Source organism: Diachasma alloeum, unplaced genomic scaffold (genome assembly GCF_001412515.2).
Source record: "Diachasma alloeum isolate Michigan unplaced genomic scaffold, Dall2.0 Dall_scaffold_78908, whole genome shotgun sequence".
In the NCBI taxonomy this organism is placed as follows: Eukaryota; Metazoa; Arthropoda; class Insecta; order Hymenoptera; family Braconidae; genus Diachasma; species Diachasma alloeum.
The window spans coordinates 4031722-4051378 of NW_021683643.1; the positions used below are offsets into that span (position 1 = coordinate 4031722).

General features: G+C 35.1%; 2 protein-coding genes across 4 annotated transcripts; both read left to right on the plus strand.

Moving 5' to 3' along the window:
• The first annotated feature begins 272 nt into the window (after positions 1–272).
• LOC107047872 (fumarate hydratase, mitochondrial) lies at positions 273–12163 on the plus strand. Of its 3 annotated transcripts, none has more exons than XM_015270758.2 (6): positions 273–1175; positions 4653–4787; positions 5551–6034; positions 7451–7713; positions 8778–9167; positions 11922–12163. In XM_015270758.2, the coding sequence occupies exons 1-6, from the start codon at positions 366–368 to the stop codon at positions 12048–12050; spliced, it is 2211 nt and encodes a 736-aa protein (XP_015126244.1). In that variant the 5' UTR covers positions 273–365; the 3' UTR covers positions 12051–12163. The 3 variants fall into 3 exon arrangements, with proteins under 3 accessions (XP_015126244.1, XP_015126245.1, XP_015126246.1); XM_015270759.2 differs by lacking the exon at positions 273–1175 and adding an exon at positions 3754–3992; XM_015270760.2 differs by lacking the exon at positions 273–1175 and adding an exon at positions 4047–4556.
• A 197-nt stretch (positions 12164–12360) lies between these two features.
• On the plus strand, positions 12361–17938 carry LOC107047873 (arginase, hepatic). Its single transcript, XM_015270761.1, has 7 exons — positions 12361–12450; positions 13367–13439; positions 14669–14874; positions 15002–15165; positions 15246–15361; positions 17038–17160; positions 17284–17938. The coding sequence occupies exons 1-7, from the start codon at positions 12361–12363 to the stop codon at positions 17517–17519; spliced, it is 1008 nt and encodes a 335-aa protein (XP_015126247.1). The 3' UTR covers positions 17520–17938.
• Positions 17939–19657: the final 1719 nt, after the last annotated feature.

Genomic DNA, 19657 nt, shown 5'->3' on the forward strand with positions numbered 1-19657 from the left:
GAACGCGATTTTCCGTCTCGGCGTAGGCGCAAAGTCAGAGTTTGCTCAGAGCTTCCCGCTTCGCGGGAGGGAAATGTAACTTTGCGCCCGCCGGGACGGAAAAGAATTTGTTTGATTCGCATTTGAAAGTCTCAAACATGAATAATTGTTCTATTTCCGAAAGCAACGAAATACAGTAGGCAACAAATACGACTCCTCTATATTCGAGCCGGCTATTTTCGACAGGCGGAATCACTGCGTCCCTACTCTTGCGCTTTCAATCCTCACTCCTTCCTTTTACGGAATGGTCCCATCATCTCCCGGCCGCATAGCCCTACGCAGCCTTACGCCCTCGAGTGTTACCCTAACCTCAATCATTGCGAAAAATGTCGACGCATCAAGCCGGGAGAAAAAATAATTCACAGTCAATAGAAGTAAAACTGAAGGTGATAAGTGAAGTCGAAGCAAGGACAGTTTCAGTAAATCAAGTGGCTGCTGACCTGCATGTGCATCCCACAACAGTAAGGTCATGGCTACAACAGAAGGACAAATTACTGGAGTGGGCAGGTTCCCGCGATCGAATACCAAAGAATCAAAAACGTATGTCAAGGGTCGATAATGAGCGTGTTGATAGTGCCATGTGGATTTGGTTCAGAGATAAACGAGCGGCCGGCGTACCACTGACAGGACCGATGATTCAAGAAAAAGCACGAATTTTAAACAGAGCATTTGGTGGTAATGAAGCATTCACAGCAAGCAAAGGATGGCTGAGGGCATGGAAGGAGAGGTACGGGATTCGGGGGGTACAAATCAGTGGAGAAAAGTTGTCGGTCAATGCTGCAGCAGTTGATCCCTTCAATGAAAAATTTTTGGACATAAAGAAGGAAAATTTGATAGTTGATGAAGTGTTCAACGAAGGTCAGCAAGACAGAAGTGGTGGAGCTGAAGATGATGCAGAAGGCGAGAAAGAAGACGAAAGAGCAGGAGAAGAGGAAGAAAAGGCAGATGATAACGAGTACAACGGAAACGTCGCTCGAGAAAGTCCATGTGCTCCAGGAAATCGCAGAGACTCTGGTGAGCTTTGTTGCAAAGAGGTGGTGCATGACCTGGAAAATAATAATCTCCTAGAGGATCCTCTGCAAATGATGACTGCAAAAACACGAAAACATGAGGCATTTCGTTGTCTCGCGTACGCGGTAAGGTATTTCGAGGAATAGTACATTACATGCCCGAGCCTTGGAAAACAGATCACCGTCTCACTCGCCTTCGGCTCGGAAGGCAATCTTGCACGTGGGGGAGGGTGATGTTTTCCATGGCGAGGTGTGTATATTAATTTTCAGGTCCCGTGACACGAAAAATTCTTATCCTGAAGACATCCTCACATCTTCGCGTGTCATTTATGAGAAAATAAAAGAACACGACGCCAAATCTGCCTGTACTGAAAAATGAAAAACGTCCTAGTCTTGGCATTGTAATTTTTCATGTGATATTGTTTATAAGTCCAAGTGTTAATAGTTGTAAAAACGGTGAGGATATTCGTACAGAAGTAAGTTTTAAGTGTATTTAAAGTGTACTTTGAGTGAGTGTAAGGTACATTTAAGCTAACTTTTCGCTGACTTTAAGACACTCAAAAGGCAAAAATCTCTAGAGAATTTTCTGACAGTATATATAAGGCCGGGAAGTTCTTTTTTTAAAGTTGATTTAAAGTTTATTTAAGTCAACTTTAAGTATACTCCCTAACTTCGTGACAAGACCAAGCGATTGTCGTTTTTTTGAGTGGATTTAAAGTTTATTTTAAGTTAACTTTAAGTATACTCCCTAACTTTGTGACAAGGCCAGGCAATTGTTGTTTTTTTTGAGTGAATTTAAAGTTTATTTCAAGTCAACTTGAAGTATATTCCCCAAGTACGTGAAAAGCCCAGGTCATTGTCGTCTGTTTTGAGTGAATTTAAAGTATGCTTTCAGCCGCATTTGAGTATGTTCCCCAGCGATCTGAAAAGCGTTGCTGAGTTTGGCGTATTTCTTAAGTGGATTCGAAGTATATAGTGGATACTAACGTCAACATGGAAGACCTACATTCCCCCGTCGAACAATGAAGTTGAAAACTTGCTGTATATTTTAAGTGGATTTTTAAGAATATTAAATACACTTAAAACTTACTTCTGTACGAATCGCCTCACCATTGTAAAAAAGTAGTCGAAACTTCAGTTTGTAAGACTGTTGTTATAGTCATTAACAGAATATCTGCTGTTCCTCGGATACGTCTATGGCAGGAGACGTTTGAACTGCATAAAAATAAAGTTGCAATAATTAAACCTTGAATCATTTGAATTTTATAGTCTTCATTGAAAAAAAGTTCTCTCGTTTTCCTTCTTCCCTCTCGATTCACCTCTCTTTTCAGGCGACCTTTCTGCCATTTAATTGTTCATTGGATCAATTTTTCTCAATATGCTTAAAAACTCACTTATTTTTAGTTTTTATTTTTTATTCAAGTTTCATATTTTTTCTAAATTGATGAACTGTGGGGTTATGTTGATTCACTGTTGCCCGACGGTCGAAGACAGAGAGCAACATAATGCGTTCTCTCTCTGACCTCCCCACTGCGCGCGCTTGGCCAATGAGAGCTCGGCCGGCTATTTTCGACTTCTCGGAATTCGTTCTCCCGTCGAGTCGAAATTAGGTACAGGAGTCCTGTAGTTGGTTCAAGAGGCGGATAATTCACACCAGACAGAGCCTTTTCAGGATGAAAATATCTCATATAGAGGAAAATTCATCAACAAATATTTTACCCCTAAGTTACAAGATTGCTATCATATCATTATTATTGTTTCATTTAAGGATTCATTTCTTGTCTGTGATTATTAGACAGCCGACACGAAGAACTACCATCCCTTGTTTCACATAAAACAAAGATTTTTCGGGAGCAAAATACGTATGGGAGTATCGAATAATGAAAGAGTAGTGCTAGAAATAACATTTCTTGCGTGTACAGAGAATGCAATTTTTTTCAACTACCAAATCTATTTTTGCGACAACAAAATTTTATTCCGGCGCTCTCTCTGTATGTTTGGCACCAAAAAATCCTTTTTGATAATTAAAAAAAAATATTTTCTTGGCACAAGTAAGACTTCTTTGAGAACTTTTCTCTCAGTGTGGTTTATCGGCATTTAAATATGAGAATTTATTACTTGATTATAATTACTGTGTCGTCTGACTGATTACAAAGAGTTTACGACTTTTCTATGCGTCGGGGTCCAATTCAGGTCTGATCTGTACAGACTCAACCGTTTCTTAAATAATACATTCATTTTTTATATTTGTTCACTTGGTCAGCATAATCCAGTTACGCTGGCAAGTGTTACGCTGACACTGCTGTATTTCCACATATTTAACCATAACGCAATTGACCAATTCTGGGGCATAATAGAATAATTCTTTATTTGCATCAAATAAATCGTTTATTGGAATGAATGAAGAGTTATTTTCGATTCCAATGCGCCATTTCTTTGGGTATAAAAAAGAAATACAAATCTTTATAGTAGAAAACTTTGAAAATTATGTCAGGAGATTTTCTCTATGAAAATTCTGCACAAATCAAGTTTTCCAAGGAATTATCTGAATTTATTGACTGAAGTAATTCTTCCAATAAACTCTTTTCCATTGAATATTCCCACGTGTGCAATTTCATCGTTTCGATTTCTGTTTTCGAGAGTAAATTATCAACACAAGTAGCGAAATCGTGAAATCTGATAGACCAGCGGACAGTAAAAAAATTACGCCCTCTGTGTCTACCGCCTCGGTCGACGTAACCTGCCGGTACGCGGTGCCAAAACACTTTTTCCATCTGATTGTTGTCATAAAATTAAGAAAAACTCAAATAAACAAACATGGCACTCAATGTACTCAAATCACGAGGTGTTCCCAGTATTATTCGGAGATTACAGAGTGAAGTCACAAGCTCTGTAGCCATTAGATTGTCTATAAACGACCCGATCGTTCGTAATTATGCTCAGGTAACGATGTTTTCATAACAGAAAACCCAAACAAAACTCTTCAAAGTGCATCACGAATTGATTTCAATCAATTAAGAATGTTCATCACTCCTCCATCACTCAATTTGCATTAATTATTCGATTTGTTAATTCATTTTTGGAACACGAATTGTCATTCAACCCTCCCACTTTGATTTCCTTTACGTAATCCTCCCCACCGATTTAAAATTAGATTCGAAAAGAGAAAAAGAAGAGAGATAATTTATTAAAACAAATGATTTATGAATAAAAATAAAAACAAAAGTAAAAGTAACAAGACTATTGCAAATTCCCCGTCGTTTAGCAAATCCCTCCTCACTATTTCGTCACTGGTCTCCAATCTCTGTTATTTCACTTATGAATTCCACTTCTGTGTGTTTGTGTTGAATTCGTATTGTAAAACCACATTCTTGCTTATCACCTTCGGGACCTTTCATTCCATACTCTCAAGCATTGAGAGACCAGTTCTTCATCCATCTCCGGCGGATTAAGACGTAATTAACTCTTGTTTTTTATTCCACGATGATGGCTGATAAAAATGCACAGGTGATTTTTGAAGAATTTTATTCATCTTTGTTTTGAGAATTTCACGCAATTTGTTCTGTAATTTTCTTACGTTGATGTCTCTGTTTTTCTGTTTAGGGAAGTGATAAGGGGTTCCGAATTGAACGCGATACCTTCGGGGAATTGAAGGTACCAGCGGATAAATATTATGGAGCACAAACGTTGAGGTCTGTGATGAATTTCCCTATTGGAGACAGCTTTGAGCGGATGCCGGTAATTAACATGAAATCCGCTCCAATAGTTTATTCTATCAAATTAGTTAATTTTTTGTTTCGTAAAAGATAACTCGTGTGAAAAAATTCAATTGAAAGCCCTTTTTTCAAGAAATTTACTCATTACTTGCCAATTTCAATTGAAAATTTATTGAAATATTAAAAGACAAATATTAAAAGACAAGGATAGAAATCGAATTTATGGGTATTTTTCATTATTCGAAAAAAAATTGATTTTAAAACCTTCAGGATACATTAAACAATACTTTTTGCACCGAAGAATAAAAAAAGTTTAAAAAAAATCTATAATAAAAAAAATTTGTTTTTGCTGGAATTGCGTCATACAGTCGTTTTTTTGACTGTTTCATTTTGCCGCACTCTCCTTTAACTAACTCTATTTTTGGGACAAAAATTTTTTATGTCAAGAGACTGTTCAACTCCCCTTTTTTTGGTTCAAACACGACTTGTTTAAGAACATGTTTTCTTTTCCTGTCAGTGTAAAACCACCTATGACTGAGATATTCTAAATGTCAAAGTGAGTTATATTCCTTACGTGACTGAAAGTCATTCCTATTTCAGTGAAACTATCTCACTAACGGGTAATTTAGGAGAAAGTATTACAACATATTTTTGATGTGGAAATTTCATCAGCTTCAAGAAACGTCTTTGATATTTCGTGAATGATGAATGATTTCAAATACTCCACAACTCAATGATTTCAATCATTAAATTCACTATTAAAATCCCCTAAAATACATCCACAGTACGGAGTAATTGTGGCAATGGGAATTCTCAAAAAAGCAGCAGCTGAAGTGAACAAAGAGTTCGGTCTGGACCCAAAGATATCCGAGGCAATAAGCAAAGCAGCAGACGACGTGATAAGCGGAAAGCTCTACAACGACCACTTTCCCCTCGTAATCTGGCAGACAGGCTCTGGAACTCAATCGAACATGAACACCAACGAAGTCATCTCCAACCGAGCTATTGAAATTTTGGGTGGAGAATTGGGTTCCAAAACCCCGGTGCATCCCAACGACCACGTGAACATGTCTCAATCCTCCAACGACACTTTTCCAACAGCAATGCACATTGCAGTCGCCCTCGAGATAAATAAAATCCTGCTCCCAGGACTCACAAAGCTGCATGGGGCACTGGACGAGAAGGCCAAGGCCTGGAAAGATATCATCAAAATTGGAAGGACTCACACGCAGGACGCTGTGCCTTTAACGCTGGGTCAAGAATTCTCAGGTAAAGAGAAAAAATATTATCTAGTTCATCTTAATTCATTCATATAAGAATGTCTATGCAAACCCCAAAAATGGGATTTTTTAATCAACTGATAGACAGAGTCATCTCCTTCGTGTTGATGAAAAAATTTGATTCATCAATCCTTGATTGATTGATTATTTAGGAATAAAATGAGCTTTAAAAGTCGCCGGTTATTAGAATGAGATTTCTCCTTCGAGAAAAAACGAATAATTAGTGTAAAAAAAATTGTTTATTGTTCATTTGCCTTGCAGACGCTTAAAATGTTGAAAATAGTCCAGAGCCCCCAATTTTTGAGCTACAGAAGTTTTTTTTTAACATTTTTGAAAAAATATGTGCAATAACAATTACAAGTTAGTTGTTTGAAATTCAACTCCTACACAGCTAATTTCGTAATTTTTTTCATAAAAAATTGCACCATTCTTGTAAAATAGCTCCAAAAATATTTCTGAAAAAATTGAGAACATATTTTAAATATTTTAAGGATAATTTTTCTGCCCATTTTACATGAATGGCGGAAATTTTTATATCAAATCAATAGCTGTGTAGGAGTCGAATTTCAAAGAACTGCTTCGTTAGTGTTATTGTACACATTTTTTCAAAAATTTTGTAGCTCAACAATTGGAGGCCCTGGACTATTTTTAACGTTTTAAGCGTCTGTGGTGCGAACGAGCAATAAGCAATTAATGTTTTTTGCACTAATTATTCGTTTTTAGCCATATATAATCGATCTGCAATGCATGAGAAATCACACTCCAATTAGCCACGACTTTAAAAACTCATAGTAGTGTCCCCTTAAAATGTTGAAAAATAGTCCAGGGCCTTCAATTTTTGAGCTACAGAGTTTTTTTTTCAACATTTTTGAAAAAATATATGCAATAACAATCACGAGTTACTTTTTTTGAAACTCAACTCCTACGCAGCTAATTTCATTATTTTTTTAATAAAAAATTGCACCATCCTTGTGAAATAGTTCGAAAAATGGTTCTGAAAGAATCGAGAATATATTTTTAATAGTTGAAGTATAATTTTTCTGTCTATTATACATGAATGGCGCAAATTTTTATATTAAACACAACGAAATTAGCTGTGTAGGAGTCGAATTTCAAAGAACTAATTCGTAATTGTTATTGTACATATTTTTTCAACAATTTTGAAAAAAAAACCTCCATAGCTCAAAAATTGAAGGCCCTGGCTGAGAAGTAGGGTTTTGCGCACGCTTAGCATGCGCAAAATGTCACATTACACCCAGCGTGATGAAAAAAAAATTGAGAGCTACGGAAAATGGAGAAAAGGGATCTAAAAAAATTCTCAAAGAAATTCATACAAAGGTGGAAATTGGTTGGTCTCATTACCCTCCATCTCTAAAACGGGATTTAATTAATGTTTGGTCAACAGGATATGCCACACAGGTTGAATATGGCATTGCAAGAGTCAAGGACACACTCCCAAGGCTGTATCAATTGGCCCTGGGGGGAACAGCCGTGGGAACTGGGCTCAACACGAGAAAAGGTTTTGCTGAAAAAACTGCAGCTAGAATCTCCCAACTCACTGGATTACCCTTTGTCACTGCTCCGAATAAATTCGAGGCTTTAGCAGCTCATGATGCTATTGTGGAGGTCCATGGAGCCTTGAATACTGTCGCGGTTTCTCTTATGAAGGTGAATTGAAATTTCTCACTCAAACCTAAAGTGGAAGGACAAAATCTGCGAATCTTACATATTATTTCCCATATACATATACATATTATTTCCTATATTATTATTTCCATATACATATACATATTATTTTCTATACATATTATTTCCCAAATAATTCTGAACCTAATGAGTTTGGACAGGAATATTGGAAGATTTATTTAAGGCCCGCGTGTATTATCTTTCGCTTGTGATCTTGGTTGCTTTTTTATTTTGATAATCTGAAATTTTCTCCAATTGCCATTTAGTTTTGCATAGCCCTGGAATCTCAAAAAATTATGATTGTACAATCGAAAAACGATCGATCGGGCTGAAATTTTGCGAAGTTTGTCCTCATTAAGATCTATAATCCGACAAAATTTCAGATTTTTTGAAATTACTGTAGCCACTTAATTACGTAATTTTTTACAAAGTGACCAATGGGGAAGGTGGCGGCCATGCTAACATACAGACATGGTCATTCTACATCACTTCCAAACAAAATTAGAGAATGTGAAACTTGGACCCCGACAATAAAATTCTGATTCCATTCGGACGCAAAAAACTGAACATTTTCAAAGAGCGTTTTTGAATAAGTGGCAAATACACTCAATAGGGAAGAAGCTGCAAATTAATAATTTACTGCACCTAATGCCTGTCAGATCATTAGTTGCCATGATAAATAATCCATTTACAATTTTCCCTCCATTGGACTTATTTCCTAATCTTTATTAACATTCTTTGAAAATGTTCAGCTTCATTCTACTTTTTTAAAATTATACAATCATAATTTTTAGGAACTCCTGCGTGATGTAAAATCCAATGGAAATCGCGATATATTTTACATTACGAAGATGAAAAAACAATCGAGATAACTTTTGAAAGTTGATCCATCCGAGCTTTAATTCTCTAAAAAAAAGTCTTTATATTTTTTCCTGAAATTGTTCAGTACTTAGATAATTCTCTAACTAATAAATCTTTCATTTTTTATTCCCTTCTTCATGACAAGAAGTATCGCCGAAACATTGTTGTTTTTCTTTTACTTCAAGATTGCCAATGACATAAGATTCCTCGGCAGCGGCCCCCGCTGTGGCCTCGGTGAGCTGTCCCTCCCAGAAAATGAGCCCGGAAGTTCCATAATGCCTGGAAAAGTGAATCCAACACAATGCGAGGCAATTACGATGGTTTGTGCTCAAGTTATGGGTAATCATGTGGCAGTCACTGTCGGTGGCAGCAATGGACACTTCGAGCTCAATGTCTTCAAGCCTGTGATGGTAGCCAATACTCTTAGGTCTGTAAGACTCATCGGAGATGCTGCTAAATCGTTCACAGACAATTGTGTTTGTGGAATTCAACCGAATAATGAGAATATCAAGAAGATAATGAATGAAAGTTTGATGCTGGTGACCGCCCTCAACCCGCATATTGGATATGATAAGGTGAGTTCATTGAGGAGATTCATGCGGATTTTTTGACGTGGATACGTCTATAGTTTCGTTTTGGGGGGTCACTCGGCGAAAAAATGCTTATGCAGCCGCGCCATCTATTGGCGATGCTTAAAAGCATAATAGTATTTTTCCGGCCTGTTGCGATGGGGTTTTTTACTCATGTGGCGTTGGCTTCCGAGCCGTAGGCGATGACTGGCCAACCACACGAGTAAAAAAACCCCATCGCAACAGCCCAGGAACAATATTTTTCTGTAGTGATTTTCAAGTTTTCGAGTTTGGGAAGTATGTAATACCAATTCCCAGACGAGAAATCGTGAGAAGCAGTACAGGAAATTGAGTTTTTTTTATTAGTCAGCGGAATTGAGTTTCTTGGTTACAGCGAGAACTGAGATTTTTCTGAAGACGAGAGTTAAATCTCCACGGCAAAATTAAGTTTTCCAATAAACGACTATTGATGGTTTAAAGCTAAAGATTCCTCTCGTGGAGTACTCCCTTCCTCCTCATTCCTCCCCTCATTTCTTTGTTTTCAAATTCTGGTTCTGCTACTCTGATAGTCCGCTCCCTGTTCTTCTGCTGCTCGAGGCGAAATGGCCCAGGCAGATTGGGTGCACTAATTTATAGAAGGTTACTGTGCAAAAACTCACCATTGGCTGAAGAGTCAATGGTGGGAAGTTAGAAATCTGATTGGCCGATGAGTCGATGGTGGGGTTAAAATGATCCAAGGCCGAAGACAGTGCCATTTCTCAGATAAGGAGCGAATGAATAGAAAGCATTCTTAATCAACTAAGTCTTTTGAGAGCAATTTTTCATAGTATAAAGTGATTAGAAAATTCGAAAATTTTTTAATTCTTGCGTATTTCCATGGAATTCGTCAATTAAGCAGGTTCTAATTATGAATCACGAATTTTTCAATTTTGAAATTCTTTATAAAATTATTGAGACGTATAGAATTGAATATAACATTAAATTCTTGTGACGAATTACGTCAAAAAGGATACTGCCAATGAGAATTTCGGTCCATAGACGCATCCACGTTAAATCTGACGGCTGTATCAAGGATACAGCCGATTAGGATTTTTTTGACTTGAGATTTGTTTCTATAAAATTTCCTAGTCATCACAGTTCTTAGTTATCGAAGCTTTCCTGCTATATTTTTTGGTTTCTCATTGAAAAAATCAATACAAAAAGTCGAAATTTAGTGCTCAAGGATTTTAATTAAAAAAATCCTAATGGAATCAGTTACATAGACATATCAACATCCATTGCGATTTTATTTATGAAAACCTCTGTCAAAAGAGAATTAAAATAAAATTCTGGCATAATTTTAATAGAATTTCAATGAAACGTCAATAATATTTGTTAGTGAATGCATGTTTTCTAATGATTTTTTTATACGTACAGATGAGCCAATTTTATTTCGGAGTCAGTTTTCCAAAAATGTGTTTAGATTGAAGGGAGATAACGAAATGTTTGCAGAGATTTTTTCTTTCATAGCTTTCGAATTGCTATTGAAACAACGTCTTCATAAATATTCTGATATCTTTCATCTACCGAGATAATCGTCAAAAACTAAGTATTCTTTGATGCCTGGAAGATAGTGACCTGCTTTAGTTTTAAAACCTTCTCTTGTCGTTTTCCATAATCTCCTGAGAAAAAGTTTCATTGAATAAATCCGAAAAAATGCATAAAATGCTGATCTCTAAATTCCTGTAAACCTAGTAGATATGAAGGCAATTAACAAAAAACCTTTCTTATGGGCGGAACAATTCTCTCCATTGAACCTAGTCATTTCCCTAGATAATAACATTTCCTCAGATTGTTGCATAATTTCAGGTCTGAGTAATCTCAGAAAACATTTTGGTAGAGAATTTTCTCGGCTCTAAAAGAGATGTCTTGACAATTTTTTCCACGCGAGTCTCACTAGTTTCAAAGATATTGTTATGAGTGTCTATTTTTAATTTAGAATGCATTCTATCAGGTATGCATTCGTTTCGTTTCTCATTTGAACATCTCCTCTGAAGTTAGTATTACTTTTGTTTTATCATTCTTCTTTTCTTCTGTTTTTACTGCAATGACCTTTTATTTCTCAAGTTCCTATTTATTTTAATAAACGTCTTTTTATAAACCCATACGCGTTTAAATTGGTGTCAGAAGTGTCGGTATTTTTTTTTATTCGTGAAAATGAATTAAATTTACGCCAGAATTAAGTGAAATGGATCGACACATGCAGGAAAAAATTTAATAAAAAACCCTAGCGAATTCGTTGGAAAATTCTGTTGGATTCGTATTGCACTTTCTATTAATGTTTGGCCAATTGTATTGAAATGTTCAATAGAAAATATTCAATAGAAAAAGTTGATAGAATTCAATTTTTCTATATAACTTATTCTTTCCAGACATTTTCTATAGAATTTCCTCGGCTAAAATTTTCCAAGTTTTTTTCATTTTATTCTTCTTTTCTTCTCATCAAGAAAATTAAACAAAAAACTTGGAAAACTTGAGCCCAGGAAATTCTATAGAAAATATCTCGATAGAATAAGTTATATAGAAAAATCGAATTCGGTAGATTTTTCTATAAAATTTTTTCATCCGTGCAATTTCACCTGGATGAAGGAGCCTTTTCTTTTCTCCATCACGACGAAAATGTTCACTCCCTCCTCCGAAGAAGTGAACAATTAATAATCGAACAATTGTCAAAGTACTGATTTCATTAATTTCCTTTTATCAATTTTTTTTGTTCTTCAGGCCGCGAAAATTGCCAAACAGGCTCACAAGGAAGGACTGACCCTCAAGGAATCAGCCCTCAAGAATGGCCTCACAGAGGAGCAATTCAAAGAATGGGTCAGACCAGAACAGATGTTGGGACCCAAGTGAACACCTTTTCGCATTTCACCATCTTGATCATCTGTTGAATGAAAAATAGAACAATAATTTATGAATAAGAAAGAATGAATCATGATGAATAAATTTTCAATCAAAAAATTGAAGAGATACGTCTTTCTATTGTTCCCTCATCATATTCCCAAGGGCAATCCATTGGTATTTGTATAAGTGGGAGAGGGCTACTATCAGTAAGAGGTCAGAGATCGTGGAACCTCTCCATAATGAGATACCAGGGAGCTTCAAATCTCGTGGCATTTTCGAGTATTTTTACACCATTCATAGTGACAGTTGGAGTGTGAAAATGTTGTCCACGATCAGGAATAGTTTTGTGAGAAAAATTGGTGTCAGAAATTTTGTGGGTGTTGTTGGGGTGCCTTTCGAGAAAGGCCAGGTATTTGTTTCTGATTGCATTCGTACATTTTATTGATTACTTTTGTAGTGAAGGCATTGAATAATATCAGTTAATTTCACTGAAAAAACATTTTTTGAGAAATACTTCAGAATTTGATTATTATTTATTACTGAAAATTAATACGTTGTATTATTAATGAAGGCTCGTGCTACATGAAAAGATAACGTATGTTTCATTCAAAGTAATAGGAAAAAGTACGAAAGGGCAGAAGTACTAAATACAGATCAGATAAGAACAGACATGAAAAAATTTAATAGAAAAATCTAGCGAATTCGTTGGAAATTTCTATTGGATTTACATTCAATTTTCTATTATTTTTTGGCTGATGCCATTGAAATGTTCAATAGAAAATATTCAATAGAAATTGATTTTTCTATACAATTTATTCTCTTTAAGTTTAAGTTTTTTTCATTTTATTTTCCTTTTCTTCTCATCAAGAAAATCAAACAAAAAACTTGAGCCGAAGAAATTCTATAGAAAAATCGAATTCTATTGAATATTTTCTATCGAAAATTTAAATAAAAACGGCCAAAAACTAATAAAAAGTTCAATGGAACTCCAATAGAATTCGCTAGGTTTTTCTATTAAATTATTTCATCCGTGAATATTCGGAACAGAAATCAGAAAAATTCAGAGTAAAACTGTCTTTTCATGGATCAGAAATCCATCTGCACCAATTTACCATGTATCAATTTAAAGTAATAAATAATAATTCAGAATCAAAGCGAGATGATAAAAGTGTCGTAGAGCTTCTACTTTTTCGTAGAACAAAATGAGATCTATAAAAAGATTCTAATGAAAATTTTACCATGGCCTTAGATTAAATGCACATATTCTTTGGAAACTACTGTGAAGTTGGTGCAACATTTTTCTAAGTGTTTTTTCTCTCTTGCAGAGAAAAGAAGGAGTTGCACTGGCGCCTGATGCAATCAGAAGAGCGGGTCTCATTGATGAATTAAAAAATTTAGGTGATAATTCCGTAGAAGAAAGAATAAACGTGCGACTATTGATTTTCCAATTGTGAATTTCTTAATCATCTCGGTAAAGAATTTTTGAACGAAACGTCAAAAGATCTCTTTGGTAGAAACTTGGCGCATTCGCTAGAAAATTCTATTAGTGTTCTTCCGATGTTGTTGAGAAACTCCACAGCTTTTCTGCGTGTCTTTTTTCTCTAGAAACGTTTATTAGAGAATAGTTTATTGAAAAAAATTAAGATCATTATTCTGTTTAGCTGAGAGAAAATCTTCTTCTGTTATGGTTATATCCTCAACTCCAAGAGAGAAGCAAGTATCATCACTGAGAGAAAATGCAGTAAAAAAAACTGAGAAAATTTCTGAGAAAATCGCCGAATCTAAGGGCGATAATAAAATTTTCGTAATTACGTTTTTCGTAGAGCAAATTAAGGGCTACAAAAAAGGTAATAACAAAAATTTTCACATCTCTCTTCAATTTCGAGACATTCATTGAAAACTGAGCACTAGTCAAAACCAACTTGAACTATTTTACCGCTTCGCTGAATTATCTAGGGTTATCTGGAATGGGCCGCCTTTCCTACGAATGTTTTTCATGTGTAAGCACGAGATTTCCCTATCAAAAAGGTCTTTATTTTTGTGATAAGATTACTCATGACTGAGATGATTCAAAATAGATGCCATGTTTTTTGAAGCAGTCATTATCTAGGTAATGAGGACTGTGGAAAGAAAATGTTGGGAGACTTTTTCTTGACTATTTTTCTCGCCGATAGGAACAATTTCTAAATGTCTTCATAGAGCCACTCACTCTCAAGATAATCATCGAAATAATGTCCTCTTATATTTGAATTCAGTCTTCTCAAACACTCGGAAATTATGAATTTTTCTTTAAGGATTGACGTAAGCTATTTTCGCGCCATTTTTTTACAAGAGTAAATTTTTTTATGGTCAAATGTCATGAAACTTCGGCAAATCGTTCTTCGAACAATTATGAGGTGATCGATCTATCGCTCAGCTCTTCGTCATATTGTCGATATAAACTTTTCAACTTTTTCAACAAAAAGTTGATATCAACAATATGACGCAGAGCTAAACTATAGATCGATCATCTTATAATTGTTCGAAGAACGATTTGCCGAAGTTTCATGACATTTGACTATGTAAAAATTTACTCTTGTAAAAAAATGGCGCGAAAATAGCTTACGTCAATTCTTAATGTCCATCAGGTTTGGATGTGAAAGACTATGGAAATATAAAATACGAGGCTGAAGTAGTGGCAGGAGTAGACAATATGTCCCACTTAGGAGAAGTAGCAGCGTGCACTAGAGAATTGTCCCAAGCTATTCAGAATATTATGAAAGAAGGGAGAAAGGTAGTGACTTTAGGAGGAGATCATAGTGTGGGGGTTGGGGCGATCGATGGACACGTGAAGGTAATCAAAATTGTATTTTCATTTTCTACAACGATTCATCGATAAAAGTTGAAGGGTCATAATAATGACAATGAAATCTTCAACATTTATAAGGAATAATCGATAAAAAATAGATGGAATATTCCAGGCAAAAGGAAGCGTTGGAGTTCTGTGGGTAGATGCTCACGCCGACTTGAACACAAATAAAACCAGTGACAGTGGTAATGTTCATGGAATGCCGGTTGCTCTGCTAACATCAGAATTATCAGACTATTGGCCTCATCTTCCTGGAATGGACTGGCAGATGCCTATGTAAATACACTAAATTCACAATAAAAAGGCCAGTTATGTCATTCAATCCAGAATTCAATAATAAAAAATTATCTCTTCAGGTTGTCGATTAGAAATGTAGCTTACATTGGTCTTCGCTCAGTGGACAAATACGAAAGATTGGTGATTGAAAAATTTGGGATAACTGCATTTGGAATGGAAGATGTCGAGAGATATGGTGAGACCCTACATTATAGATAAAAATCATAAACGAAGGGATAAATGGATGGATTTATGAAGAGGATAATTAAATTGGGTAGAAAATGTCAGAGGATCTTTTCGAAGGCTAAAAAATAGTAATTAATGAGAAAATTCGATTATAATTCACGAAATGAATGTCCTCAACTCCAAGTTACTGATTTTAAAAGACTCATGGTTCTAGAAGGCATTATGCTGGGGATAATAGACTAGTTACTTAATTTCAGAGGAAAAATTTGTAAAATTCAACATAAAAAATTAGTAATTTTAAGTCCCGGGTGTACTATCTTCCGAACCTTATCTCGATGTTTTCGTTCATCTTTCGTCATCTGAAATTGTCAATTAAGTCCTGCATCATGCAGAAGTTTTGAAAAATTATGAATGAATAATCAAAAAAAGTAGAAAAAATTCTTAATTTTTTCAAAGAGCATTTTTAATTTATATTCAGAATATGTTGAATAACCAGAAATTGAAAAATGTATCTGATTTACGGTGACAAATGGTGGCCTGTCACCCAATATCTTGCAGGGGGAAGACTGATTTCGTAAATCTTTTCTCACACTGCACAGAGACATTTATTATGGAAAAGGCTCGTTAAAAAAAAGTTGTAATATTTTGGAGAATTTTTTAATCACACCTTTATCGCATAAAAATAGCAGATGACTACATACCACTGTTTTGAAAATTAAGATACCTAGCTGTCACTTTCCATGAGAAGTTAGTGTTTTGTTATCCACCATGGAAAATGACAGCTAATAGATAATTTGCCACAGCGAATCAGATATTTGTGATTTCCACTTTTTCCAACTCATTCTGAATCTCAATTAAAAACGCTCTTTGAAAAAGTTCAGAATTTTTTCTATTTTTTTTCATCATTCTATCATAATTTTTGGGAATTTTTACATGATATACCACTCAATTGACAATTTTGGATTACGAAAGATCAAAAAAATCCAGATAACATTCGAAAGATAGTACACCCGGGTCTGAGTTGCGAAAAACTCTCAAGTAAAGAACCGCAGGGTTCTGAAACTAAGAAGATTTAAAAATCATAAAATTCAGGAATAAGCGAAAATTAATTCAACATTAATTGAGTTAGGGTGTTCAGTGATACAGTGATTTAACACAGTAGAAATCATCAATTTGATATAGAGACAGTTCTCAATTTGAAAATCCGAACATGATAAATCAAATGTTCAAATTCCCAGAAAAAGAGATTTCCTTAGAATGGAAGAAAATGTACCTTAACTCAAGTGCAATTCTTCCAGTTTCAGTTGAAAACGACAGGAAAGTCTAATTTTTCTGATTTTTAGGAAGAATTTTCATTAAAAAATTAAAAATTTCATCTATTTCAATAATTGTCTATAGTTATAGAGGAGGGTAGGGTAAAATGGACACCTGACATTTTTTTAAATTCATTACTCAGAAACAAATTTATTAATGAAGTTTATCAGAAAAGAAAAGAATTGTTCTTTCAATTGACAAATAAAATTATTCCATTTCATAAACAATTCAACACGTTACGAACATTTAAAGAAAATCAAGTGTCCATTTTACCCCACCCACCTCTATGTTTTCAGATAGTTTTTCCTCTCTGAATCTTCCCTCAATCTAAATTATCAATGATTACATAAATACCGAAATCGCATGATCTAGGAATACACGAGGTCGTCCACATGGCTCTGAAAAAAATCGACCCCCACTCCGACAAATCTTTGCACATCAGCTTCGACATCGACGCCTTGGACCCCCTAGAGGCCCCCAGTACAGGAACAGCAGGTGAACTCCCTAAATAAATCACAACCCCATAAAAAATTCTCCAAAATTAATCTTTAATCATTAACTTTAACGCCCCCCATAAAACATCATCATAGGTAGTAAAAAAATTTCCAAAAATTACAGTCAGAGGCGGATTATCCCTGCGAGAGGGGATCCACCTGATGGAAGAAGTCTACAGGACGAACCGTCTGAATGCGATCGATCTGGTCGAGGTGAATCCCGAGATCGGCGATGAGAGAAGTGTTAACTTGACTACAGAGGCAGCAATTTATATTTTACAAGCTGGCCTTGGTTACACGAGAAGAGGACTCAAAGTTCCAGCTGGAGTGACTGATATTCCTCTCCAAACGTTTCATTGACCTCCAGAAGTCTCCAAAAATCTCCAGGATTCTCCATACTGAGAAAAAAAATTATTTTTGCCAAATATCCATTTACTTGCTAGAAGCAATTATTTTTTCAATATCTTATTTCTCCAGTCGAGTCATTGCCAGGTAATTGTCATTAGATTTCAATTATGGCAATTATATTGCTCTAGAAGATGATCATGCTAGTTATAACCTTGAGTGAACTCCCTCAATAATTATAAACACTAAAACAGGGCGCGCGTATTATTTTCCATGGGGGCTAGATTGGTAAAACCTTACCGTTTCTCACTTTCATTCATTATTATCTCAATAATAATGCAGGAAAAACGAATGGTTTCAACAAAGTCAATTAGAATTCAATTTTTGAATAATTTATTCAGACTCGTCATAATCCTCTTTATCTTCTTTGTTTCCCTTTTTGCTTTTTGCATTCTTTTTTATGTTTAGGGATGTATTATGGACTATATACATATATACTATCCTATATATATTTTTTTTACAGTACAGAACTGTATTACATTTTTTTTATTGTTAAGAAAATTACAATATAAAACATACATGTATAGTATATATAGTATGTATTATAGACTATATATAGTATATATATAATATAATATAGGGAAGAGTGGGGCCAAATGAAACAGCCGAAAAACGACTATTTGCCGCAATTCAAGCAAAAAAGTTGGTTTTTTAAACTTTTGTTTATCCACTTTTTTTATTATTGGGAGCATTGATGAGAATAATAATTTTCTATTAGTCTAAATAATTCAATGGATTATAATTCAATTGATTAGATTAGTCCAATTACACTTTTCTGTTTTCATTCGATTAAAATTCAGCATCACTTTTTCCTTTTTCCCCCTCTGGGTTTCCCCCTGGGCCTTGCTCTGGACTTTAGATTTTGCGGTTTCATTTTCTTTTCAATTAATCCATTGACAAAATCTTCTCCCGTTAAAACTTTTCAATAATTTTCCATTCTTCTGAATGGAAAATTAATATTCTCATCAGTACTCCCAAGAATAACAAACAATTAATAAACAAAAGTTGAGAAAAAAATTTAAAAAAAATTTTTGCTTCAATTGCGTCAAACAGTCATTTTCTAGCTCATATGACTGCCGCTCTCGCCTTCGGCTTGAGCTGCAAACCTCATATTCGCCAGAAAAGTTTTTTTCGGCCTAATGACGAAATATACTAGTTCGTCATACGGCCAAAAAATACTTTTATCGCCTAATAACATAATATACTATTATTGCCGTAAGAAACGAATTTCTATTTTTTTACAATTACTGTAAACAAAAATTAAAGTACATAAAAAAATATAAATCGACATCATATTACGCTACTTGATAAGAGAATGAAGGCTTCAAAAATCGTAACACTGGATTTTTTAAAAGTGGTTTAAAAAATTAATCGATTTTCTTCCCCATAGAAAATAATAAATTTAGGAAAAATGAATAGGGGAAGGTGAGGTAAAATGGACACTTTAGACTTATTTTTAATTATTCATAACTAAGAAACAAATTTATCAATTGAGCTCAGTTTAGACTCTTCACAAAGGGAAAGAGTTGTTCTTCGTATTGAAAAAAAAAATTATTAAATTTTACCAACATTTCAACCCCTCATTAACATTTTTAAAAAAGTCAAAAGTGTCCGTTTTACCCCAACCTCCCCTAATCATTGCAGAAGTTCATCTAAGGTCATGTGCAATATAGTCATCCTCTAGAGTAACATGATGGTCATAATTGAAATCTAATCAGACTCGCCTGGGACTCGATTGGAGAAATACGATTTTGAAAAAATAAATGCTTCTCTCAAGTAAATGAATATTTGGCAAAAATATTTTTTTTCTCAGTGCAGACACCTCCAATTACACCACAAACCGACTAGAAACACTCACAAGTCCTCGGCAACTATTTCTTTGTGCTGTCCACAGTATTTTCACTATTTTCAGTGTCTTTGATCAATAAATACCACTTAGTCCCAGACTCCTCCTTATCCTCAACCTTAACTTCAACCTTCGACACGTGAAATTCGTTGTTCGCTGGATCTGTGATCGTCACCCAGTAGACAATGTTCCCTCGGGCCTTGGGACCACTGATGGGCAGCGTGAACCATTTTTTATTGTCTGTCTG